At 40.9% G+C, this 26,407-nt stretch overlaps 1 protein-coding gene across 6 annotated transcripts in view; it reads right to left on the bottom strand.

Annotated features, from left to right (window-relative positions):
* Positions 1–26,407, bottom strand: part of trpm7 (transient receptor potential cation channel, subfamily M, member 7) — a 137,883-nt gene that overhangs the window by 94,605 nt on the left and 16,871 nt on the right. For 3 of the 6 annotated variants that reach the window (XM_041174948.1, XM_041174950.1, XM_041174953.1), the window contains 2 exons: positions 12,004–12,083; positions 9,371–9,409 (listed from right to left, as the gene is read on the bottom strand). In XM_041174948.1, coding sequence (XP_041030882.1) covers positions 9,371–9,409; positions 12,004–12,083 — 119 coding nt within the window. Of the gene's footprint in view, positions 1–9,370; positions 9,410–12,003; positions 12,084–16,380; positions 16,466–16,739; positions 16,859–26,407 lie in introns of those variants that run through there. The other 3 variants (XM_041174949.1, XM_041174951.1, XM_041174952.1) reach the window with 3 other exon arrangements.

Genomic DNA, 26,407 nt, shown 5'->3' with positions numbered 1-26,407 from the left:
CACATGGAATAATACAAATATTTTCTGGAAAAGAAGAGGTTGCATTTTCTTCAAAGTTTATGTTAAACAATTTAACATTTTTAAAGTGACCTCCAGTAGCTTCATCATGGGCACAAAAAAGAAAGAAATTCACAGCTTAAAATTAACCTACAATTTCCAGTCCTTACTCATGTTCCAGTTGCAGCTTATGCACCTTTGATTTAAATACAGATATTCTAATCATGATTAAAGGCAAATTCAACAGGAAGTCTAAGAGATGATACAATCCTGTCTTAATTTATTAGTTACATACCAGGATTTTGCAAAGTTTGTAAGGGCTGTTAAAACCATAAGCAGCTTAAGCCATGGCTATATACCAAATTCAGTGCACGCACCCCCATCACCACCCTCTCCCCGGTTTCAATGATGAGCTCAAATTTCAGCCACAATCACTTTGTTCAAAGTTATCTTTCATAGTCAAAGAATTTTAGTCACAAAGTGCATTTTGGATATAGTCAAAGTGGAATTTGTCAATGTCAAATTAGGGTGCATGACCAGCTGAGAGGAAAAATGGGGATGATCATTGACAGGGTAAAGAGCAGGCAGATGGCAGCTGCATTTCAAAGCAAAATGTGAAGCTATCGCAGGTAAAGAACGGTGAAGTAAAGCATAATATTAAAAGCTAGATTTTTTAAAAACAGATTGAAACAGAGATCTTGGGGCACACATGCATACATCTTTGAACTGGTGGAATTGTAAAGGCAAAGGGTCATAAAAATATATAACAGGATTCTAGAATAGGCAGTGTAGATATTATTTGGGACATAGCTGGAGTGCTGCATGGAATTTTGAGTACTCAATTATTTGACATTATAGTCCTGGAAAATGGCTGGAAAAAATCCTCTAGAATGATGGGTGAGAGCCATATAAAAAGGCTCAAAAAGTTGAGATATCTTTCATTAGATCAGAACCAAGAGGTTATCAAAATTAAGACTGATACCATAGAGAATTATTTCCAACGGTTGAAAAAACAGTAAAAAGGGAGCATAGGCTCTGGATTTTTAAAAATTCATTCATGGGATGTGGGTGTCACTGGCTAGACGAGCATTTATTGCCCATCCCTAATTGCCATTGAGAAGGTGGTGGTGAGCTATCTTCCTGAATCGCTGCAGTCCATGTGGTGTAGGTACAGTCACAGTGCTGTTACGGAGGGAGTTCCAGGATAATGGCCCAGCGACAGTGAAGAAACGGTGATATATTTCCAAGTCAGGATGGTGTGTGGCTTGGAGGGGAACTTCCAGGCGGTTGTGTTCCCATGCGTCAACTGCCCTTGCCTTTCCAGGTGGTAGTGGTCGTGGGTTTTGAAGGTGCTGTCCAAGGAACTTTGGTGAGTTCTTGCAGTACATCTTGTAGATGGTACACACTGCTGCCATTGTGCGTCAATGGTGGAGGGAGTGAATGTTTGTGGATGGAGTGCCAGTCAAGCGGGCTGTATTGTCCTGGATGGTGTCAAGTTTCCTGAGTGTTGTTGGAGCTACACTCAGAGGCAAGTGGACAGTATTCCATCACACTCCTGGCCTGTGCCTTCTACATGGTGGACAGGCTTAGGGGAGTTGAGGGGGGAATTACTGGTCGCAGGATTCCTAGCCCGACTTGCTCTTGCAGCCACAGTATTTATATGGCTAGTCCAGTTCAGTTTCTGGTCAATGGTAACCCCCAGGATGTTGACAGTTTGAGATTCAGTGATGGTAATGCCATTGAATGTCATGGAATGATGGCTAGTTTCTTTCTTGTTGGACATTGCTGGCACTTGTGTGACACAAATGTTACTTGCCACTTGCCAGCCCAAGCCTGGATGTTATCCAGGTCTTGCTGCATTTGGACATGGACTACTTCAGTACCTGAGGAGCCACGAATGCTGAACATTGCAATCATCAGCAAACATCCCTGCATTCTGACCTTATAATGGAAGGAAGGTCATTGATGAAGTAGCTGAAGATGTTAAGGCCTAAAGCAATCCCTGAGGAACCCCTGAAGTGGTGTCCTGGAACTGAGATGACTGACCAACAACCACAACCATCTTCTTTTGACTTAAGTATGACTTCAATCAGTGGAGAGTTTTCCCCAATTTGCATCGACTCCAGTTTTGCTAGGGTTCCTTGATGCTACGCTCAGTCAAATGCTGCCTTGATGTCAAGGGCAGTCACTCTCACCTCACTCAGGGGCTGAGTGACCCTGGACAAATCTGAACTGAGTGTCAGTGAGTAGGTTATCGTTAAGCAAGTCCTGCTTGATAGCACTGTTCCATCACTTTACTGATGATTGAGTGTAGACTGATGGGGTGGTAATTGGCTGGGTTGGATTTGTCCTGCTTTTTGTGTACATGGCATGCCTGGGCAATTTTCCACATATCTGGGTAGATGCCAGTGTTGTAGCTGTACTGGAACAACTTGGCCAGGGGTGCAGCTAGTTCTGGAGCATAAATCTTCAGTAGTATTGCCAGATTATCAGGGCACATAGCCTTTACACTATCCAGTGCCTTTAGCTGTCGCTTGATATCATGTGGAGTTGATCAGGGTTGATCCCTTTGCTTGGTGTTAATGGTAGAGTGGGAGAATATGCCAGGTCATGAGGTTATAGGTTGTGGTTGAGTACAATCCTGCTGCTGACAGTCCACACCGCCTCATGGATGCCTAGTCTCAAGTTGCTAGATCTCTATTTGAATTCTATCCCATTTAGCATGATAGTAATACCACACAACACGATGGAGGCTATCCTTAATGTGAAGATGGAACTGTGTCTCCACAAGGACTATACGGTGGTCTCTCCTCCTGATAATGTCATGGACAGATGCATCTGCAGTAGGCAGGTCGGTGAGGAGGAGGTCAAGTATGTTTTTCCCTCTTGTTGGTTCCCTCACCACCTGCCACAGACCCAGCCTAGCAGATATGTTCTTTAGGGCTCAGGCAGTTCGGTCTATAGTGGCACTACTGAGCCACCCTTGGTGATGGACAATTGAAGTCCCCCACCCAGAATATATTCTGTACCCTTGTCACCTTCAACACTTCCTCCAAGTGGTGTTCAACATGGAGAAGCAACGGCCAGGGGGGGGGGGGGGGGGTGGAGAGAGAGAGAGAGAGAGAGAGAGAGAGAGAGAGAGAGAGAGAGAGAGAGAGAGAGAGAGAGAGAGAGATAGAGAGAGAGAGAGGAGGAGAAGAAGAGAATTAGGCAGTACGTGGTAATTATAATTAGCAGGAGATTTCCTTACCCATGTTTGACCTGGAGCTGTGAGCCTTCATGGGCTCCAGAATCAATGCTGAGGATTCCCAGTGTGAAACTACCTCCCACATCTATACCACAGTGTTGCCACCTCCGCTGGGTCTGCCCTTCTGGTGGCACAGGGCCTACCCATGGATGGTGATGGTGGTGTCTGGGGCATCATCTGTAAGCTATGATTCAGTGAGGATGACTATGTCAGGCTGTTGCTTGACTAGTCCATGAGACAGCTCTCCCAATTTTGGCACTAGCCCCCAGATGTTAGTAAGGAGGACTTTGCAGGGTTGACAGGGCTGAGTTTGCTGTTGTCGTTTCCAGTGCCTAGGTCAATGGTTTCATTCCTTTTAGACTTTTTAGCAGTTTGAGACAACCGAGTGGCTTTCTAGGCCATTTCAGGGGGCATTTAAGAATCACCGAGGAGTAAGTTAACAACCTAAAAAATAGAGTAACTAAAGCTAGTGTTGGTCCTGGTGAATTCATAATGGAAAACAAAAATGGCAGAAGCATTGAACAGGTATTTTGTGTCTGTCTTCATGATAGAAGACTTAAAAAATCTCCCAAAAATAACAGTTATAGCAGGATTCTTAGAAATTCAGGTAATCATTTAGAGTCAACATTGCTTTGTGAAAGAAAAAATATATTTAACTAATTTATTAGAGTTCTTTATGCAAATATCAAGCAATGTGGATAAAGTGGAACTTATAGATGTGGTGTACTTGAATTTCCAAGAGGCATTTGATAAGATGCCACATCAAAGATTACTACAAAAGATAAGAGCACATGGTGTAGGGGATAACATATTAGCATGGATAGAAAATTGGTTAACTCACAGGAAGCATAGACTAGGGATAAATACATCTTTTTTGGATTAGCAAGCTATAACTGGTGGAGCACCACAGGAATCAGCACTGGGGTCTCAAGTATTTTCATCCAAAACATTGATGTAGATTGTAAGGACCAAATGTATGATAGCTAACTTTGCCAATGACATCAAGAAAGGTAGGAAGGTGTGCTGCCAAGAGGAAGCAGAGAGTCTGCAAAGGGATATAGACAGGTTAAGTGAGTGGGCAAAAATTTGGCAGATGCCATATAATATGGGTAAATGTGAACTTGTCCATTTTGGCAGCAAGAATAGAAAAGCAGTGTACTATTTAAAAGAAGAGAGGTTGCAGAACTCTATGGTAGAGGGATCTGGATGTCCTGATACATGAATCACAAAGTTAGTACGCAGGTACAGCAAATGGATTAGGGAGGCAAATGGAATGTTGGCAATTTTTTTTTAAGGGGAATGGAATATAAAAGTAGAGAAGTTTTATTGCAGCTGTACAAGGCCTTGGCAAGACCACGTCTGGAGTATTGTGTACAGTTTTGGTCTCCTTAATTGAAAAAAGATATAATTGCTTTAGAAGCAGTTCAGAAAAGTGTCAAAACAAAAAATTGTAATACTTTTCGTAAGACCATAAGACTTAGGAGAAGTAGACCATTCAGCCAATTATCGAGTCTGCTCCGCCATTCAATGAGACCATGGCTGATCTGATAATCCTCAACTCTACTTTCCTGTCTTTTCCCCATAACCCTTGATTTCCCTTACTGATTAAAAAAATCTGTCTATCTCTGCCTTGACTAAACTTAACGACCCAGCCTCGACAGCCCTCTGCAGTAAAGAATTCCACAGGTTGACTGCCCTCTGACAGAAGAAATTCCTCCTCATCTTGGTTTTAAATGGGCCCCTTACTCTGAGGTTATGCCCTCTGGTCCTAGACTCTCCCACAAGGGGAAAACACCTCTCAGCATCTATGGTAATATTCATCAGGTAATATCAGTGTCACATTTATGTACTGGAAGACAAGCTGTTGGAGGTAGTAAATATGGTAATTGAAGAGCCAAGAGTGACTGCAAGAGTCTAAAACCAACAGTAAGAAATGGTTTTGATATGTTAATGAACCAAAAGGAACTTCAGAGTTTTACATAAAGCAATCACAGGGGTAGTTTTGAATTGTTTTAGTTCAAAGAGGGATAGATGCATGTTGTAAAAGATGCAAGTAAGGTAAAGATGGAGTAGGTTTGTTTTTTCACAAATCTAAGAGCTAGGGTAAGGAAAGAAGTTTGATCAATTCTGGGGAGGAAGCATTTCTGAAGAGACTAGTTGAGATAAGAGAGATATCAAAGGAAAGGAATGCACTTAAGGAAATATGAGGCCTAGATGGGGCTAGCTGCTTAGATCTCCCAGAAGACAGCAGGATAGCTGGTCAGAACTCCCAGAGGACAGTGTGAACAAGGCCAGACCGGGAGAACCAGTTGCTGTCAGCATCAGGAGACACCTGAAAAGAAAAGGCACTGTGTGGTAAAAATTACTGGAATTTTATATATTTTAAAATCTATAAGGATAGTTGCTGAACAGAAAAGGGACAGGTTAGCTTGGAGGGTAGTTAAGATCTTGTGGAACTATTTTAAAGTAGTTTGTTGTGTGAAGCCATTCTTGTGTTTAAGTGTACTTTTGGGGTTTTTTTTTGCTTTTTTAAAAATAAATGTTTACTCTACTGTAAAATCATGACAAGTAGTCTGGGACATTTCCTGATTTCAGAACCTCATACTAAACAAATTGCAAAAACCATTTCGGCAGCTGGTTCAAGTTTTCCTTTGGGACTCGGACAGCTCGGCATTCATCATCAGCCGTGCCAAACAGAAGGTTTACTCGACTCATTCTGGGATTAAGGGCTTATCTTATGGACAATTTGGGCCTATACCCATTGGAGTTTAGAAAATTTTGAGGGGACATGATAGGGTGAGTACCAGGAGATGTTTCCTCTTGTGGGGGAAATCTAGAACTTGGGAGGCAGTTTAAGAATAAGGTGCGAATTTTTTTCTCAGAAGGTCCTTAGTCTGTGGAATTCTCTTCCCCCACAAGATAGTGGAGGCTGAGTTAAACAGGCTGTTAGACAAGGGAGTCAAGGGTTTTGGCGGAGCAAACAGGGAAGAGGAGTCGAGACTACGACCAGATCAGCTATGATCTTATTGAATGGCCTACTCCTGCTCTTAAGTCCTATGTAACTTTTATTTATATATCACCTTTAATATAATAAACTATCCCATAGCGTTTCACAGGAGCATTATAAAACAAAATATGACATTGATCCACTTCAGGTGATGAGGACAAATGAAGTGTCTTAAAGGAGGGGAGCTAAAGAGGGGCCAAGATTTAGGTAGGGAATTCCAGAGTTTTAGCAGTCTTAAAAAAGTGGATAAGTCTGCAGGCCCAGATGAGATGTATCCCAGGCTGTTGTGGGAGGGAAAGGAAGAGATATCAGGGGCCCTGGCAGTAATTTTCAAATCCTTTCTGGCCCCAGGTGGGATGCCAGAGGACTGCTAACGCTGTCCCATTATTAAAAAAGGGAGGAAGGGATAGACTAGGAAATTACAGGCCAGTCAGTCTAACCACTGTAGTGGGGAAGCTACTAGAAAGAATTCTGAGGGATAAAATATATCTACACTTAGAGACATGGAGGTAATGCTGGAACTATAGAAAATGCTAGTTAGACCACAACTGGAGTGCTGCATGCAGTTCTGGTCACCACATTATAGGAAGGATGCGATTGCCCTGGATAGGATGCAGAGGAGATTTACCAGGATGCTGCCTAGGCTGGAGGGTCTGAGCTATGAAGAAAGATTGGATAGGCTGGGATAAAAACAAAAAAACTGCAGATGCTGGAAACATCCAGCTTAAACCAGTTTATATTTCACCCCTTCCTTGGAATCACCTAGTTCTGTTGAAGGGTCATGAGGACTCGAAACGTCAACTCTTTTCTTCTCCGCCGATGCTGCCAGACTTGCTTTTCCAGGTAATTCTGTTTTTGTTTTGGATAGGCTGGGGTTGTTTTCCTTCAAGCAATGAAAGTTGACAGGGACCTGATAGAGGTGTATAAGATTATGAGGATCATGGATAGGAAGGCACTTTTTCCATTAGTAGAGAGATCAATAACCAGAGGACATAGATTTAAGGTAAGAGATAGAAGGCAAGAGGGGAGTTGAGAAGAAATCTTTTCACCCAGAGAGTTGTGGGGGTCTGGAACTCACTGCCTGAAAGAGTGGTTGAGTCAGAAACCCTCGTAACATTTAAACAGTATTTAGATATTCACTTGCGTTGCCTCCAGGGCTATGGGTCAAGCGCTGGAAAATGGGCTTAGTGTAGTCAGGTCTTGTTGACCAGTGCAGACATGGGGGCAAATGGCCTCTTTCTGTGTTGTAATTAAGTGTCTATGAGTCTATGAGTTCAGGGCCTTGGAAGCAGAAGACACATCCACCAATGGTGAAGTAATTAAAATCAGAGATGCTCAAGAAGTCAAAATTGGATGAGCGCAGAGATGGGAGAGTTGTGGGCCTCAAGGATATTTCAGAGATAGGGACGAGGCCACTGAGGGTATTGAAAACAAAGGTTGACAATTTTAAAATTGAGGCGATGCTGGATCAGAAACCAATGTAGGTTAGTGAGCACAAGAAAATGGATGAATAAGCCACTGGCAGCAAAAGTTTTATTGAAGGCAGAAAGTGGGAAACCAGCCAGGAGTGCATTGGAATGGTCAAGTTTAGAGGTAACAGAGACATGGATGACAATTTTCCACCAAGGGCTATTAGAACATGGAATGCACTGAATATGGAGGAGAGCCCATCATTTAAAGGATATAAGTATTGAAAAGGAAAAAATTATAAAGTGAAATGAGGAAAACAGGATTGGAACAGATAGCTCTAATCTGGGAGCTAACGCCTGTACAGAATCAATAAACTTCAATAATCACCTATTATATTATAACTTCTATTGACTCTACAATTGCTCAGATAACAAAAAAACTACTTAATTGGCTGTGAAGTCCCGACACCCCGAGGTCATGAAAAGCGCTATATATTTGTATGTCTTTCTTTCTAATCGACAGCTGTTTGTTAAGCAGCAAGTTTGATTTGGAATCTTGCTGATACTTTGTTCTGTTTGGCAAACTGCCAGGACTTCAAGCAGCACTCAAAAGTGCCAGTACAAAAAAAACACAAACCATACTAAGATACTTGGAACCTTGTTGTTTAATCAGGCTGGAATTACACACTCAGCAGAATACTTCAGCATGAAGCAGCAGTCACTCACTTTGGATAAAAGCATATTCTAACAAATCAGCAGCTTTTAAATACTCATGAATTTACCGTCGTTAAGGTTTATTACAAGACATCAACACTGCCATTGGCATTTAAAACACAGTGGAGAGTCAGATGCTCAGAAAAACTAAGCTGCACATGAATGTTGTCCTTCCAAAAGTACAACTGCCTAAACAGAGTGCAGTACAGTTGAGAATGGGATCAGCACCACTATCACTGCATTAAAGCATATTACTTTAAGCGTACTTTTCCTCTACAGCATTTAGACACCAATATGCCTAACAGGGCTAATGATAACATTTATTCTTCTGTAAAATTAGCTTACACCTTTCTAAATTTTATTGTGTAAGACAGGCCAATATTCCAGCGGGTACACGCAATCATAATTTACTCAAAAATTTAATCCCCTGGTGTCCTGGTCTTTGTACCACTATTTCTGAGGAACTCAGCTTCTACCTTTACATTGCCCCATAATCTATGAGTTTTATCATTTAAGATTAGGGTCCCACTTCCTAAAATGTGGCAGAATCAATCTCTAAATTGGGAAGTTAAAAGAAGGGGTTGGAGGTGAAAGACATACTGCTGTGTATTTTATGTATATGTCTAATATATATATTTGTTACAGATATAGAACAATTAGTAAATACTGTTCTTGTACATTTTACAGTAATAGGTTGCAGAAAAACAGAGCAACGTTTTTTTATTTAACTGGATCAAAACTCTAGAAAAATTGTATAATTAGCCAAAAAGTCTAAAAAATGTAAACAGAAATAAATGAAGTTGGAATGGGAAAATAAGAAATTTCGCAGTTGAAATACAAGTTTATACATTTATCTAGAGGCCAGAAATCTCTAATTATACCAGGGTATGGAATGTCCCTCTAGGTATGTAGCTCGAGCAGTGTTCTAGATTTGTTGAGAATCACAGCCATCTCAAACAGCTCCTGAAACACTAAAAAGTGTCATTGAAAACTCACCTGACCAACTGCTGGCATATCTGACATCCTGGAAGGCATCTAGGACCAAACAAAAGTAATAAAAACTTGTGAAACAATCTTCCATATACACATGGCAAATGATGAGATTTCTAGTCAGTAAAACAGCAGCATATCAGGAGCAAATTGGGATCACTGTCAGACCTCTGGTCTCAGTAGCCAATATCTTCATGGTTTGGACCCTTTGTAGACGAGACAGATTTCAGCTGCAAAAATGGCATTAACTTATTTTTAAAACCAAGAAAATGTCACCACCATAAAAATACTGGAATGTAAAAGTAGAAATTGAAGAGACACCATCAAACCTTCTTAAAGGATGAGAGATGGAAAGATTTAGGGAGGGAACTCCAGAGATTAGGATCAAAGGGACAGCTGCCAATGATGGGGTGAGCAGTAGGTAGGATGCACAAGATGCCAGAGTTGGTGGTTTCTGGAGTTGAAGCAGATGAGAGATTGTTTTTTTTTGGGGGGGGGCGGGGGTGATCTGACTGTGGAGGGGTTTTAACATGAGGATGAGAACTTTAAAAACAAGATGTTGGTGGACAGAGGAAAAACATAGGCCAGAGAACATGGTTGAAGGATGGGTGGTAATGGGTGAGCAAGATTTAGTGCTAGTTAGAATATGGGCAGCAGAATTTAGGTTGAGCTCAAGTTTATGGAGGGAGAAGATGGAGACTGGCTAGGAGAGTGTTGGAATAGTCAAGCCTGAAGTTAGCAAAAGCATAGGGGAAAGTATCAAAAGCAGATAAGCTGAGGCAGGAGCAGAACAGGTGATGTTGGAGGTGGAAGTAGGCAGTCAGAGAGGACATGGTGCTGAAAGGTTAGCTCAGGGTTAAATAGGTCAGCAAAGTTACAATCAGTCTACTTCAGCATGTGATAGTGGTAAGGGAGGGAGGTGAAATCATTGGCAAGGGAAGCCAATTTGAAACAGTAAAGTCAATGGTTTTGGTCTTCCCAATGCTTAACTGGAAAAAATTTAGGCTCCTCCCGGATGTGATGTTGGATAAGCAGTCTGACAACACAAGCAGAGGGATCTAAAGGGGTGAGGTAGAGCTGGGTGTTGTCAGTGTAGATATGAAACTTAACACTGTATAAGTTAATATTTTCCAGAGACAGCATGTACTGAAGATGTGAAATAGGAGAGGTCCAAAGATTGATTCCAGTGGAATTTCAGGGATACATTGTGTGGCTGGCAAGCTATTGCAGAATCTCTGGGTTGGAGTGAAACCTAGCAAGGACAGCCCCTCTCGGCTGGACAATGATGGAGAGGTGCTGGAAGAGGATGGTGTATGTGGTCAGCAATGTCAAAGGCTTCAGGCAGGTCAGGAACAATGAGGAGGGATAATGCAACATGATCACAGAATGTTGAGACACTCAGGAACTCTAATTAAACCTCCAAAGTAAAAATTTCTGTGATCGCCAGAAAAAAATAATGAAACTCCAAGGCATCAATCCAATCTTAAGACTCTCATCATTCAATGTTGACAAATTGTAGTGCACAGCGTACACATGCTTGACTAGGTCATTGTCAGCTGCCGTTACCTTGATACCCTTCAGTTCTATACTTCAACAAATTTATGTCATTCATTTTCAAAATGAATAAACCAGTCTTTAACTGGAGTCTATTCTACATTCCCACTATTTTGGGAAAAGTTCTTCACCTCTTGTCTCATTTCAGGCTTGATTTTGATTGACAACTCTTTCATATTAAAAGCCCTTAATGTCCATTAACCAAATTAGACACGGGGACAAAGTTCTCAGGATGCTGCCATTATTCACCTGTTCCCTGAATATGTCACTATAATATATTAATGGAACTTCTTTGGACATAGCACTATACATTAATTATCTGACCAAAATCAGAATCAAGACAATCCAGCCAAACGGTCTTAGAAAGGAATCTAAGTAGTTAACTAGGAAATATTACTGAAAAGTGATATTTGTTAAATAACTAAAGTCAAGTTTGTAAACTAAACATATGCACCAGAATAATAAATGCAAACTGAGTAAGCATTCTCCAAAATGGATGAATTTTGATTGCAATTTTGTAAAATTTCCAGGGGAAAAGGACATTTAGTATTTGAATTTGCTAATACAGAACAAAAAGGACATATGAGGAGGAAGATACGTTAAATAAGTGTTGGACAGATTACCAAACAATTTTTTTCTGAGAGCATAGTTGCAAAAGAGAAGATAAACAACTAAGTTATAGAATATTAGTAACTCTATTCAATTTCTGAAGCACATGCATTATCCAAGAGAATTCTGAAGTCAGTGAGAGAAGGGGTATTTTGACAGGACACAAGAAAACAAGATTCCTTAGGCTGCTGAATAAGATCAGGAAGGAAATTTCAGACATACTGGATATTGTTATGGAAGAATCAGTAAGCACAGAAGTTCCACAAAACTGAACAAAAGCATATAGCGCTGTGCCCATACTTTTAAACCAACCCAGGCATTCCAATACCATTTGCCCTTCATTAAGAACAGGTTAAAATAATGCGTTCCAGTTTTGGTCACTAACCCACACAAAAAAAATTACGTTAGGAAAAAGTCGCATCCGACTTTCAAAACAAAAATTCAAAACAATCACAATTAAATACAAATTTCTTTACCTGTGTGGGTCTTTTGAGCTTGGAATTATATATACACATTCCCTCTTGGTAAAAGTATTCTCTATCCAGGATTTCTGGGACTATAAAATAAAACAAAGAAGGGTAAATGCTTGTTAGTTTCACCATTGAATTAATTTGCAATAGGTCAGCACTGCATTACAAATCAATGTGCCCTGCTCCTAATCTACCATTTACACAAATTGATGTATTAAAAAAATAACTGAAAGAAAAATATATTAAAAAATCTACTAGCTTCAAATTTTCCTACAAATATATTTCCATGGTTTATTTCATTTCCTGCTCATCTTTTTCCTCTCCCTTCAATAAACAAGGAAAACTGACCAAGGAGGTATCCATCCACAAAGTGTAACTTCTATCATTGGCAAATAACAATGACTGTCTATATACTATATAAGTAATTGGCCTACCTTGGGTTTCCAAACAGTTTGAAAAGATACTGTGAATTTTGGGTGTAAGTGAATAAGCTTTATGCAGGAAAAAAATCCAAACAAAATGAGGAGTTGTCGCAATTTCAGAATCAAGTTTACTACAATTCCAGAGATGAAACCTTAAACAAAATTACTGCACTAGTGGCGCTCCATGGCATTACCAACTATTTTGAAAAGCTACTTTTTTTTTTGAAAGTTGCAGCATTTCCAATCTTCAGCCACAGAAATAGCTCAACACTGAGGGACTGTTGAGGGGTGGAGGGCTGGGGAGGATGTGTAGAGAGTACAGTAGGATGTAGTACATTGGTGCAGTATCAATTCGGAAGAGGCTGCAGAGATGAGGTGGGGTATAGCTCTGCAGGGATTTGAAGATGGAATTAAAATTCAATATAATAGGAGAAAAGTAACCTGTGCAGGTCAGTGAGGACAGGACATTGGGGAAGTAGAACATGCATGTCAATAAATCGACTCTGCAAAAGAGGTTTACAGAAGACATGGAATTCAAATGTAACACAATAGGTGCTAAGGGATTTTAGTGATGTAGGAGGGCAACGTTACAAAGGTAAGCAGAACGTGCAGTTTAAAGTTTAGCTCAGGATCAAACAGGATGCTCTGCTCACTGGTTCTATCTAAATACCTTGTTGAGAGGATGAATGGAATCAGTGGTAGGAAGCAGCATTTGCGGTGGGCCTAAAAAGATGGTTTTGCTCTTCCTGATGTTGAAGTGCAGAATTATAGTAACTCATTTATGACAATGTTAGACAACATATAGGTAGTTTTGGGGTTCAGAGAGGCGGCACAAAGTATAGCTGGGCATCACTGTGGGAGGTGGCCCCAAGGCCCAAGGATGATCTTGAGGAAGAGCGCAAGTTCCAGCGTGACCAAAGGTTAGAAACCTTACATGACTGCACAGGCAACAGTGAAAAGATGGGATAAGAAGCATTTGCTGGAGAAGCTCTAGCAGCACATGGATAGATAGGAGTGGAACCACTCATGCTGTCCATGAAACTGAACTAATACAAGTGAGCACAAGCAGAAATGAAGTACTGAATCTACATAACAGTCAAGTGTTCCGAATCTTTAATTGTTTGCCCTGAACATTTGAATTTCATAATCTAGTCCTTTACCCTTCTCTGATGAGATTTCCTCTTGGGGGGTGATAAGTTATTTAAAATGAACTCCAGTAATGACTGCAATCAATTCCAGAAATGACACCAGTTGAGCAAATGGTGCCATAAAGTTGTTTTCAATATTTTTTTTTGAAAATACAGATGCAGTTCCAGGAATTCAATGCATTATGACAGTTCTGAGCACCTCCTGGTTTTAACTTTCAAAGGGCCATTAATTACCAAAAGGAAAATTGTGTTATCATTGCTTTAGATGTTTAATTACACCACAACAGAAAAGATATACTATTACTTTAACAAATGCAGGAAGATTCACAAATCTGCTAAGTAATAACAACTTGGGAATGCTCTGGGACCCCATCAGCGGTCCGAGGTTGAAAACGTACCAGGAAAGGATGTAACTTGCCACCTTGAAATAGGAAGCTGCATTTTAAATGCATTTTCTATTTATTGTAAGCATATTCAAGTAAAATTGGATTTCATGTTAACCTAGATCAGTTTCATCTGCTTTTCCACCAGCCTACTCGCCCTCTCCTAAACATCCAACCATTTTCAGAATATAACCTTTTGACTGAATTTATATTCATAGTTATTTCTGTACACAGACCATTTTTTATGCATCTTTAATACAAAAAGTTTTGACTTTCTAGTTATTTCAGTTAAGTTCCCCCACTAATGTTAATTTTAAGTTACTAACTTCTCACCATGTGAAGTGTCAACTGTCTGTGGCTTGTGATCATTAGCTTAGACAAATCACATTCATCTCCCAGGGATGAATTTGAGCCTTACGTAGTTACAATCAAACAATTACAGGTTATATTCAAGGAGTTTATCCTCTGATCGAGTTATGACCACATCCCGCATGTCTAAAATTAAGACTGACCAGTAAATTTTTATCCTCTAGGTGCCACAAATAAGCAAGGTATGTACTTACATGATCTGCACCTATTCCACAAGATCCATAGAAAGAAAATGCCACACTTGATGTGTATTAAGTGTCATGTTAGAAAGTTAACTGCAGCAGATGGCTATTACAGTCATCTCACTTAAACAGGAAAACTGCAGAATATATTGTTCAACCTGACATAGGGCACATTTGAATGTGCCCCAAGGTTAAGCAACTATCTAGTTAAATAGTAACAGTGTCCAGAGGGTATTTTAAAAGGTAGCTGCTGGAATTGTTCAAGAGTTCTCAGAGTCCTAAATGATAAATGGATTTAGATGAGGGAACTAAATGTAATATCTCCAAATTTGCAGATGACACAAAACTGGGTGGGAGGGTGAGCAGTGAGGAGGATGCAGAGATGCTTCAGTGTAATTTGGACGAGCTGAGTGGGCAAATGCATGGCAGATGCAGTATAATGCGGATAAATGTGAGGTTATCCACTTTGGTAACAAAAACAGGAAGGCAGATTATCTGAATGGCTATTAATTGAGAGGGGGGAATGTGCAACGAGACCTGGGTGTCCTCATACACCAGTCACTGAAGGTAAGCATGCAGGTGCAGCAGACAGTAAAGAAGGCAAATAGTATGTTGGCCTTCATAGTGAGAGGATTCGAGTACAGGAGCAGGGATGTCTTGCTACAATTATACAAGGCCTTGGTGAGACCACACTTGGAACAGTGTGTGCAGTTTTGGTCTCCTTATCTGAGGAAAGATGTTCTTGCTATAGAGGGAGTGCAGCGAAGGTTTATCAGACTGATTCCTGGGATGGAGGGACTGACATATGAGGAGAGACTGAGTCGGTTAGGATTATATTCGTGGGAGTTCAGAAGAATGAGGGGTGATCTCATAAAATTCTAACAGAATTAGATAGGGTAGATGCAGGAAGGGTGCTCCCAATGGTGGGGGAGTCCAGAACCAAGGGTCACAGTCTGATGATACGGGGTAGACCATTTAGGACTGAGATGAGGAGAAATTTCTTCACCCAGAGAGTGGTGAGCCGTGGAATTCGCTACCACAGAAAGTAGTTGAGGCCAAAAGATTGTATGTTTTCAGGGAGTTAGATATAGCTCTTGGGGCAAAAGGGAGCAAAGGATATGAGGAGAAAGCAGGAGCAGGCTATTGAGCTGAATGATCAGCCATGATCATGATGAATGACAGAGCAGGCTCAAAGGGCTGAATGACCTACTTCTGCTCCTAGTTTCTATGTTACTTTTTAAAAAAGTGTCAAACTTTGTGCTTTAGATTATTGATCTGTAAATACATACTAGGGGTACTCCTGCAATGTGGCTCACTGTTATAGAATTTGCTTTGCAGTAACTTTATGCCAGTAACTGTGTTATTCCATCCCCCATGAATTAAATTTCCTCATGACTTTGCCCACAAGTTTCTGGAACACATTTTTCAGACCTACGGATGAACAACAAATCCCTTTTAAAAAAAAATTAAACCAGGTTCATGTTGTCCAATGCATTTGCCAGTTGTCACATGTGGCTTTGTTTTTCTGATCAGTAAATTAATTGAGCAACAGGCAGTCATTGGGCCTGAGATCTCAATCTCTTCTCTACAGTATATGCATGTGAACTTTGACATTTTTGTGCATTTGTTGATAAAATCTTAAGACAAAAAGCAGAGTCTGAGGACATTTAATGGTAATTGCGAGTACTTCACTTCCTTGGTAAAAGAATGGTGACAAATGCTTATGACTTTATATATACTTGCAATGTGTAAGACTGTGTATGCAAGGCAATTTCTATCAGTGCATTTGGCCAAAATGTCACTAACATTTATAGCTAACCAACAATTACTATTGAGCAACACTAATATACATATTAGTACAGTTAATTGCAACATTCACCATTTTGACAACTGTTCGGTAGGTAGCACAGCAAGCACCATAGCAAGTCTGCTAAGCGATTAGTAGCCCTTCCAGTTGTGTGCATCTAAAAGCAGAATGTACATAAAAATTACAGCTTTCAGTTTTTGGAACTGTTATGGTTGATCAATAAGAAACTGAAATAAAAGAAAAGATGTCTTGCACCTTTCACAACCTCAAGATGCCTTACTGCCAATGATACACTGTTTAAGTGTAGACACTGCTGTAATATCGGAAACGTGGACGCCAATTTGCACATAAGGTCCCAAAAACAATGAGACAAATGGCCAGATAATCTGGTTCAGTGATACTGATTGGCCAGGGTACGAGGTAGAACTCGCCTGCTCTTCAAACAGCGCCATAGGATCTTTTACGTCCAGCTGAGGGCAGACGAGGCCTCGGTTTAACGTCTCAGCCGAAAGACGGCACTTCCGACAGTGCAAGCTCCCTCAGTACTGCACTGAAATTAAAGAACAGACTTACGTTTATATAGCATCTTTATGTCCTCAGAACATTCTGAAGTGCTCCACAGCCAATAAGCAGCCATCCTTGCCACATACTTCATTGCAGGATTATCTAAAATGCCTTCCAAGAATATGTTTGCTCAAAAGTAGATACCAGGTCAGTTATTTCTTAAGGGAAACCTAAACCTTGATAAAACTGCAAATAAACAGATCTCTAATGTCATATGGCTACTGCTCATGCTTAGAGTAAACAAGCTTGAATAAAAAAACTGGAAGAATGGTTCCTTAAACAGCGGTTGCCTGGCAATGACAATGAAGTCAGGGGAAACTGAACATAAACCAGGTTTCTATTATGAGAAACACTGTCTCTTTTCTTCACCTTCCCCCAGTCTGAGCTGAACCAAAGCCAATTTCTGTTCTCACTTAGAATCAATAACCTAAAGATTCAAACAAATAGTACTGTCACGTCAAAAAACTGGAAACAAAAGGCTTTCCCAGTTATTAGATTTCCCAAGAGACACCAGAAATTATGAAAACACGTAACTGTTGAATGAAGCTTTAACCTACTTGATTTAAGCCCTATCTGGCAACATTGCAGTGACATGAAATGCAGTTCACTCCAAGCATTGAGAATGTGGTGTCAATAGCCCTCGCTGTGCTGCTGCTTACCCATTCAAGTCTTTTTTGAGTTCAGAGGTAATGGCAGATTTGGTTAGGGGAGAAGAAAGGTGAAAAGAGAATAGTTTTGTATGAGTTCATGAGCTCATCAGATAGCAGAATCTAAATCAATTGGTGCATGGCCAAAAACTTAGGAGCGCTTCAACATTGACCAAATATACTTGTGTAAAAGTAGAACTCTGGAGGCCAATTTTTTAGGCCAAAAGCCATGAGGCTGATTTTGAGAGATTTACATTCGTGCTTGATTTGGTCACCAAAAAGAGACTGCCAGAATGGTAGAGTAAAAATCAACAATGCAAAGGAATTCATTAATTCCAATAATAATTCACTATTTAAACATTACAAACTATATTCATTTCATCCAACACAATATAAATATATACCATAATGAATTAACTACAACATTTCACAATGAAATCCTTTGAAATCACTCTGATCACTGTTCAATGTGTCCCAATGGCCTGGTTATTTAATAACAGCTTGGTCAATGGCCTGCTGGTATATCATATGGATCTTCATCACCATCAGTGGTGCGGCTAACTTGGGAATCATTCCACAAGCATCTGCCCTTAGTACTGTCAAGCGCATTAGATATTCACATTTTAGAAATTATTTTGTGACAATATTGGGATCAAGTTCATCCCACATGTCTACAATCCACTGACACAATGTGGCTAGTCCTCACACATTTCCACCTTTAGTGAATGTTTTCTCAACTTCCAACATCCAATTGTTCCACATCTCTCAGATACTATCCTTCAGAGGTTTATTTATACATATGTCCAAAAGTTGAACGACCTGTGTAAAACCACTGGTGTTAGTTTATCTCATCACAGATTATATCCTTCACAAGGTGGCATTTGAACATGTCCTAGACCTAGATGAACATTTATTTTTCTTTGCACAATGCTCTTGGTCTCAAAATTCCACAGTTCTTTGATCCAGTTCTTGCAACCACCTTCATCAATCCAGCCTCTTTTGTGAATATGGAAGGCAATACCTTTCTGAAATTTCTCAGAAAGCTCTGCACTTGAATATCAACATCGGCTTCAATTTTGTGTCATGTCATACACGATGGAACCACTGTGAGCCCAGTCTTCTCACGGATGTTTGCTAGCATGTTGAAGTTCATTAGCATTTCATCATTTTTCAATGCAGACCAAATCAATATGCATTCTTCTCTCGATGTTGGAAGACAAAATGGTGGAATTTGATTATTTTATTGTCGAGTTCAGGTGGCAGGTGCTGTGAGTTGTGTTACATAGAATCTGAGGGAGTACTAAATCACACCTTTTCATGAACCTTGTGCACCACCTGGCACTGGCCTGGAATTCTAAGGTATCATTTTTCTTCACTTTTGAGAGCGTGGAGTCCGACAGCGCTCTGGGTGATAATATGACCATTTTGCCAATGCTCATTAATCCATATGCCATTTTTAGTTTAAATTGAGCTATATACTTACTCTTTCTCGAAGACATCGTTAGGACTAATGTGTACCACATGATCTCTATCAATTGGCTTAGGACATTACCACCAGAATTGGCTGAGGGGAAATCTAAAGGCTCCCATATATGCCTTTAAATTAATTAACTGTAGTAATTACAAGTAATTTTAAAAAAATTCATTCATGGGATGTGGGTGATGCTGGCTAGGCCAGCATTTATTAACCATCCAAGGGCAATTAGGGATGGGCAAAAAATGCTGGCCTAGCCAGCATCGCCCACATCCCATGAATGAATAAAAATTAATCACAACACTGTACTATTGCTGAAAAAGCAGGGTCAACCTTTACACGAGGTATAGGAAAAATGATTTTTTTAGGCCAAAGGTCATGCATAAAGTTGACTTTTACACAAAGGTAAAAGGCATGCAAATGACCTGAATTTTCAGATTCCAGGAACTCTTCCATGATCGTATTCTTGTCAAACTTAGCAAGTCATTACCAAATCGAAATTATCCAGGTTTAACAAGAGAGGGAGTACCTATATACTGCTGAGAATTCTTCATAACTGTTTTAATCTCATGGTAATGCTTAATAAGTTAAAAAGGTGAAACAAAAGTGTCTCAATAACCCCCAAAAACTCAAGTCCCTGCTTCTTCACCGATCCCAAACTTTCTTCCTGCACCTTACTCATCTTTCTTCCCTCATTCTCGCTCCCATCTTTCTCCACTGCCCTGTTCCTTGCCCTCTGCTAAAGATTGGGAAACAAGAAAACTTCAGCCTCAGTTCACCAAACATCACAGGCTGGAGAGCCAAGGTACAAAACAAAAAATACCAGTCCAATCAGGAACCAGTCATTTCTAGCTCTCCAGGCCCAGAAAGCTTACAGCACTGAATTTCAGCTGTAGTTGAAATCAGCTTTGTGCACATCAGGTGAGAACAACAGCTTTCAGACTACATTTTGGCATTTCATAGTAGCTGCAGTTTCCTTTCATAGCTTTGGGAAAAACCAGGAACAGTTTGGGCTTTGCAGACTTTTGCTTTACAAGTGGCAGCTTTTCCTACCTGCCTATATTTGAATGAATCATCACATTTAGCTCAACAGAACCTTGCAATTTCAGTTCTCCACATAGGCATGACAGATACAAGTAAGTATATTTAAAAGCAATGTGTGCTGTACAGAAAAAAAAATTCCAGTTTTTGAAATTTAAAAACCAGATATTTTAAACATTTAAAAAATCTGAGTACCTCTTTCCTCTTCCTTTAATTGGGCCTGTAGCTGTAATGTTCTAATTGTAATGTTTAGTCTTTCAGTTTATGTCATCTGCAGCAGAAAGGAAGGGCTGCACCAAGCCCTGTGAGACTGGGTGCTCTGAATCAGCTATCAGCAGAATGCAGAAACAGCAAAGGAATAACTGGCCTTATGGAGTGATACATTGTCATGGGATGATATCTTGTAAGTGTAATCAAACTCTCAAAATAGGGGTTCTGACTCAATGCACATTTTTCAAAGGACAGGCAGGCTGATAATGCAGATGTACAGCAACAGAGCTGGGTGTTGTCAGCACATAGCATAAAGTGACACTATTCCCACAGGGCAACATGCAAATGATTAAAAGGGTAGAATATTGAGGCACCAAGAGAGCTGATTCCAAAGAGAGGAACAAAAGCCATTGGTGGAGATATACTAACTGCATTGGGACATGCATGAACGATGAAATAGGAAGTCCAGTCGAGGTGTCCAAATGTCAATACAAAATGAAGGAGGAAGATTAGTGCACCAAAGAAACTTGTAACTTTGTTCACTGTTTGCCCCCTTTATCCTTTCTGTAATCAACATGGATCTCTCCGAGATGAGGGCAGCGTGTTGAGGACAGGGTAATAAGTTGTTAGGGACTAGGAGATGAGAAGGATTTAGCTGTACAGTCTCAGTTTTCAAGTTGAATATATTTATATACTCCAGGTACTCAACTTTAAAGATGGTGATAAAGGGCAGTTTGCCATTGAAAAGGCGAGGCTGGTACAGCCCCTGTCCCACAGCAATTTCTTGGAATAGAACTCAAAAGTATGTTAAGCAATTCCTTACTTAAGGAGGGATAAACTTGCATTGGAAGCAGTTCAAAGAAGGTTCTTTTTTAAAAATCGTTCATGGGATGGCAAGCATTTATTGCCCATCTCTAATTGCCTGTGAGAAGGTGGTAGTGAGCCACCTTCTTGAACCACTGCAGTCCATGTGGTGTAGGTACACCCACAATGCTGTTAGGAAGGGAGTTCAAGGATTTTAACCCAGTGATAGTGAAAGAACGGTAACATAGTTGCAATTCAGGATGGTGTGTGTTTGGAGGGGAACTAATGGTGTTCCTATGAATCTGCTGCCTCACCCTTCTGTGTGGTAGAAGTCACAGGTTTGGAAGGTGCTGCCTAAGGAGCCTTGGTGAGTTGCTGCAGTGCATCTTGTAGATGGTACACGCTGCTGCTACTGTGCATTGGTGGTGGATGGGGTGCCAATCAAGCAGGCTTTGTCCTGGATGGTTTTGAGCTTCTTGAGTGTTGTGGGAGCTGCACTCATCCAGGCAAGTGGAGGGTATTCCATCACACTCCTAACTTGTGCCTTGTAGATGGTAGACAGGCTTTGGGGAGTTACTCATCACAGGATTCCCAGCCTTGTAGCCACAGCATTTATACAGCTGGTCCACTTCAGTTTCTGGCCAGTGGTAACACCTAGGATGTTGATAATGGGGGAATTCAATGATAGTAATGCCACTGAATGACCAAGGGGAGATGACTGGATTCTCTCTTGCTGGAGATGGTCATTACCAGGCACTTGTGTAGCACGAATGGTCACTTGGCTAATTCCTGAGATGAAGGGGCGTCCTACAAGGAAAAGTTGACCAGGTCAGGCCTATACTCATTCGAGTTTAGAAGAATGAGAGGTGATCTTATTGAAACATAGAAGATTCTGAGGGGATTTGACCGGATAGATACTGATGGGATGTTTCCTCTCATGGTGGGGGCGGAGGGGGGGATCTAGAACTAGGGGGTACAGATGGAGATGAGGAAGGTTGTCTTCTCCTAGGGGGTCTTTGGAATTCTCTTCCACAGAGAGCAGTAGAGGCTGGGTCACTGAATATATTTAAGGTGAAATTACAGATTTTTGATCGACAAGAGAGTCAAGAGTTATTGGGGGCAGGCAGGAGAGTGGGGTTAAGGCTACATCAGATCAGGCATGACCTTTTTGAACAGCAGAGCAGGTTCAATGGTTGCATGACCTACTCCTGCTCCTATTTCAAATGATCTTATGTTAGCTATGAAATTGTACAAAAACTGCATACACTATTTTAATTTAAGCAAAATAGGCACTGCACAAAATGAATGCGAAGATGTACATGCACCAAGTCCATAACGCCTTCAGACATCTTTGTTGCTACCAGGATACAAAATATTGATATAGTATCAGATCCTCCATGTACCCCGACCACCAATACTTTTACAAGAAACTCAGCCCACTGCTTCAAATTAATATCAGACCAGTACTTGCAAAAATAAAATCTGCATCCTCAGTCATCTGCTCTCTCAGGAGAAATGTGAATAACTGGCAGTGAAAACAAACAGGTAGAGCCACAGATGATGAGCTGTGGGGAGCTGTTCAGTGCATACCGCAGAAACAGTGACTTGCTTTTACTTTTCATTGGCCAAAACTGCCAAATAATTAGCCATGGTCCACAATTTAATTCCAGCAAATCAAATTCTACAATAAGTAAAATGCACTTTCAGTATAAATTAAATGAGAAGCTAATCAATGGAGTGGAAAGAGCACAGAAAGGTCTTTAAAGATTAGCTGGAGCAGAGAAAGAAAAATGATCAGAGACCAAGATAAACACAATGATAAGCAGTCCTTAGATTGAGACTTTTAACAACTCAGTTGAGACTAAAAGATAAGTTGTCCCAAGGAAGTTGGTGACAACGATTAGATAAGCATTCACTCCCTCCACCAGCGACGCACAGTAGCAGCAGTGTGCACGATCTACAAGATGCACTGCAGGAATTCACCAAGTCTCCTTCCACAGTACCTTCCAAACCCACAATCTCTACCATATAGAAAGACAAGGGCAGCAGACACAAGGGAACACCACCAGCACCTGGAAGATCCCCCCCCAAGCCACACACCATCCTGACTTGGAAATATATTGCCATTCCTTCACTATCGCTGGGTCAAAATCCTGATCTCCCTCCCTAGCAGCACTGTGGGTGTACCTACACCATATGGACTGCAGCAGTTCAAGAAGGCAGCTCACCACCACCTTCTCAAGGGCAATTAGGGATGGGCAACAACTGGTGGCTTTGCCAGCGATGCTCTCACACTATTAAAGAATAAAAAAGCTTGCCGTCTATATCCCATCCCTTTCCACTGCTGAACACTTGACAAGTGCAGGGGAAATAAGTGATTCTGAACATTTCTAGTAAGTATTCGTATGAGGTGAAAAATATGTTTGGTACTGGAGTTGGAACTGCAACTGAAGTTAAGGAATACGTTATTTGTGGTTTATCATTTCTTGGAATTACTTAGCACCCACCCATAACTTGGATTATGCAGCGCTACAAGAGCTGTTTAAAAAAATAACTACTCCATGTACCCTGACCACTAATACTGCAACACATTCCAAACCTAGCATGGAAAGAGATTATGTTTAAGAGATACAACACTATAATGAGTACAAGGATACTTAACAGGCATCAAATACAGTTACAAGACTTCTGCAATGCAAGTAGAGAACAAAGTAGATGGCTCAATAACTATAGTGTGTTCAGTAATGGCGTGATTAACATCAGTATCACTGATCAGTATCAGGCCACTCCAAACTTCAGAGTTTTTAAAAATATGGTTCCTCTCTGGAGCAATTTTTGCCAGCAACACACCATTGATCTAAAAATATCTGCTTTTAGCCTCAGTTAAGTAGGTAGGCCCCTTTACAGGTCTTGAAATCACTTGCATACCAATCCTGCCTTTCATAATCCTTTTGCAAACTGCTAAACACAAAGATAAGGGAAGTGGAAACTTCTCATTTTGAAGAACTGCAGGAGTTTTGTTGGCTTAACTGAAAGCTAATTTTTTTTAATGATATTTTCAATTAAAAGCAGAAATCCAATATAACTTCACTGCTGGGAAATATGACAGAATCCCATTACACACAGTGGTTCCCTGCAGAGAAAAGAACTGACTAGAACTGGACCAGCACACACCAAAAAGGCCAAGGTTGAGTCATAAGGCAATAAAGAGACCGATAAAAAATTCAACTAGTATTTCCTGACGGCCCAGGGTACCCAATCTTTAATTACCCATACTTGGAACATTCACTCTTTAACAACCCTATCAGTAGAATTCAGCAACAGAGCAAAAATGCTGTTTCTGAATGGTATTGAGGTATTTTTGAATCAATGTCCACAGGTTTCAGTAAACAATGCTTTGCAAAGTTTGGTAAGCCCATCTTGAGGGACTATTATAATAAGTTCAAAGCTGGAGCACATTTCTAGCATATGCATCCCTTACCAAGGGACAGTGAGCTCTCTCAAGGACCTTCAATGGAGAAAACCATCACAGAAACAGAATCAGACAATTGACACCGAGCCATATAGGCCAAAGAGGCTCCCAAATAGATCCCTGATCTGTACTCAGTCAACTGTTCTGATTTAAGCCAGTGGTCTACTTTTCCAGCTTCAGTATCCCTGAGCTCAGAAGGAAATAGCATGGCTCTCTCTCTCTCTCTCTCGATAATTGTCCAGTGACTTCAGCTCAAAGTACGAGTCCAGTTCATTAGGTTGGAAACTGTGCTCACTTTTTGCTTTCAGCTGGGTCTGGAACTTCAGGAGCTGTTGTCTTTACTCAAGCAGTTGATCCTTCTCGTTTTCTCCACCAAAAGCAAAACTATCTTTCAAGCACAGTTTACCGGACATGTTTTTTTCCCGAAGTCATAAATCATCATGTGACCCTTTTGTAAACAGTCCACCAGGGTCAAGAGGTTTCCAGCTTCTTTAAAACTGCTTAATTACATTTTCTTGTAGAATGCGATTTTGTGGAGATTGTGGCTGCAAAATCAAATTTCTGCCTAACTGAACTGATTTCCCTATGCATTCACTACGAGAACATTACTGTACACTAATACCTTCTGCAGCAATTGCAAGGTTTTCTTCAGCATAGTTGGCATTGCCTTTTGGAAGTTAGGATAGGATATTCTGGAGTACCTCAATATTTACAGGGGATCTTAACAGAAAGTGACACCAGGTGTGAAGACCAAATAACGGCTTGGCTATGATATATGTCTCGATGGTGAAGAAGTCTGCTGACATTCATTCATTGTCTTTCTGACATGAAGAGCCAATCTGAGCAAGGTACAAGCACACATTCTCAACTGGGCCATAGTTATTTATTTGTGGTGCCCTGCTCTTGGGGGAATTTGTGCCGTTTGTCCTGATCTTCAGCTTGTACCAAGTACTACTCTATTTGATTAAGATCCAAAACAGTGTAGAATGTCACCACTGCTCATGGGCAGGAATTGGCTTTTCCATGCAAGCACAGGAGATTAAACACCTGTCCTTTTATGTCCTCCCTTCTCACCATCCAAGGGCCCCAAGCACTCCTTTCCATTGAAATAACCATTTACTACTTCTTTCAACTGAGTATACTGTGTTCACTGCTCACAATGTGGTCTCTTCGACATTGGGGAGACTAAGCACAGACCAGGTGACTGCTTTGCAGAACACTATTCAGTTCGCAACCATGACCTCGAGTTTCCAGTCACCTATCAGTTTTATTCGCCACCTTGCTCCCACTCTGACCAGCCATTGCGTATTTTACAGGATCGTCCCTTTATTTTAAAACCTAATTGTCACAGGTTCCATAGCATTTCTGCCCAGGATGCCATTTGCCCCATCTTTCTGATATGCTTGTGTTTCTTGTGCGTGCATGACGTCAACCCATACCTGCTTGGAGTTGGACTGGAGCCAAGTATGCTGAATGAAGGGTGCAGCCCTGGGGTTTGTTTGGGAGCACCCACGACTTTGTGAGGTGAGGGAGGAAGAGGGGGGAGTAAATCAAGCCACTGCCACATCCAATGTGGGAGGGGGATTCAGAGTCCAAAACCCTGCTACCATCATGGTATGAACTACACCCCTTGCTCTCAGCATACCTACCACAACATTCCCCGTCCCACCAAACAATAATGTGGACACTCCATCCGCCCCCAACTCCTACATCCCTGCAAAACACACACAGACACACCAGAATCCCTTTTTTTGGCTTGAGAGTCGGTCGCATTGAATCTGACCTTTCTGTCCACAGCCTGCCATTGTGCCAATGAATCTTAAAAGATGAGCATCTCATCTCGTCTCAACACAGGGTTCAACAATTTTACATCATAGTCTCTGCCTC

The sequence above is a fragment of the Carcharodon carcharias genome, chromosome 26 (genome assembly GCF_017639515.1).
Source record: "Carcharodon carcharias isolate sCarCar2 chromosome 26, sCarCar2.pri, whole genome shotgun sequence".
Taxonomy (NCBI): domain Eukaryota; kingdom Metazoa; phylum Chordata; class Chondrichthyes; order Lamniformes; family Lamnidae; genus Carcharodon; species Carcharodon carcharias.
The sequence above is the reverse complement of the archived record's forward strand: the minus strand, read 5'-3'. Positions and strand labels throughout refer to the sequence as shown.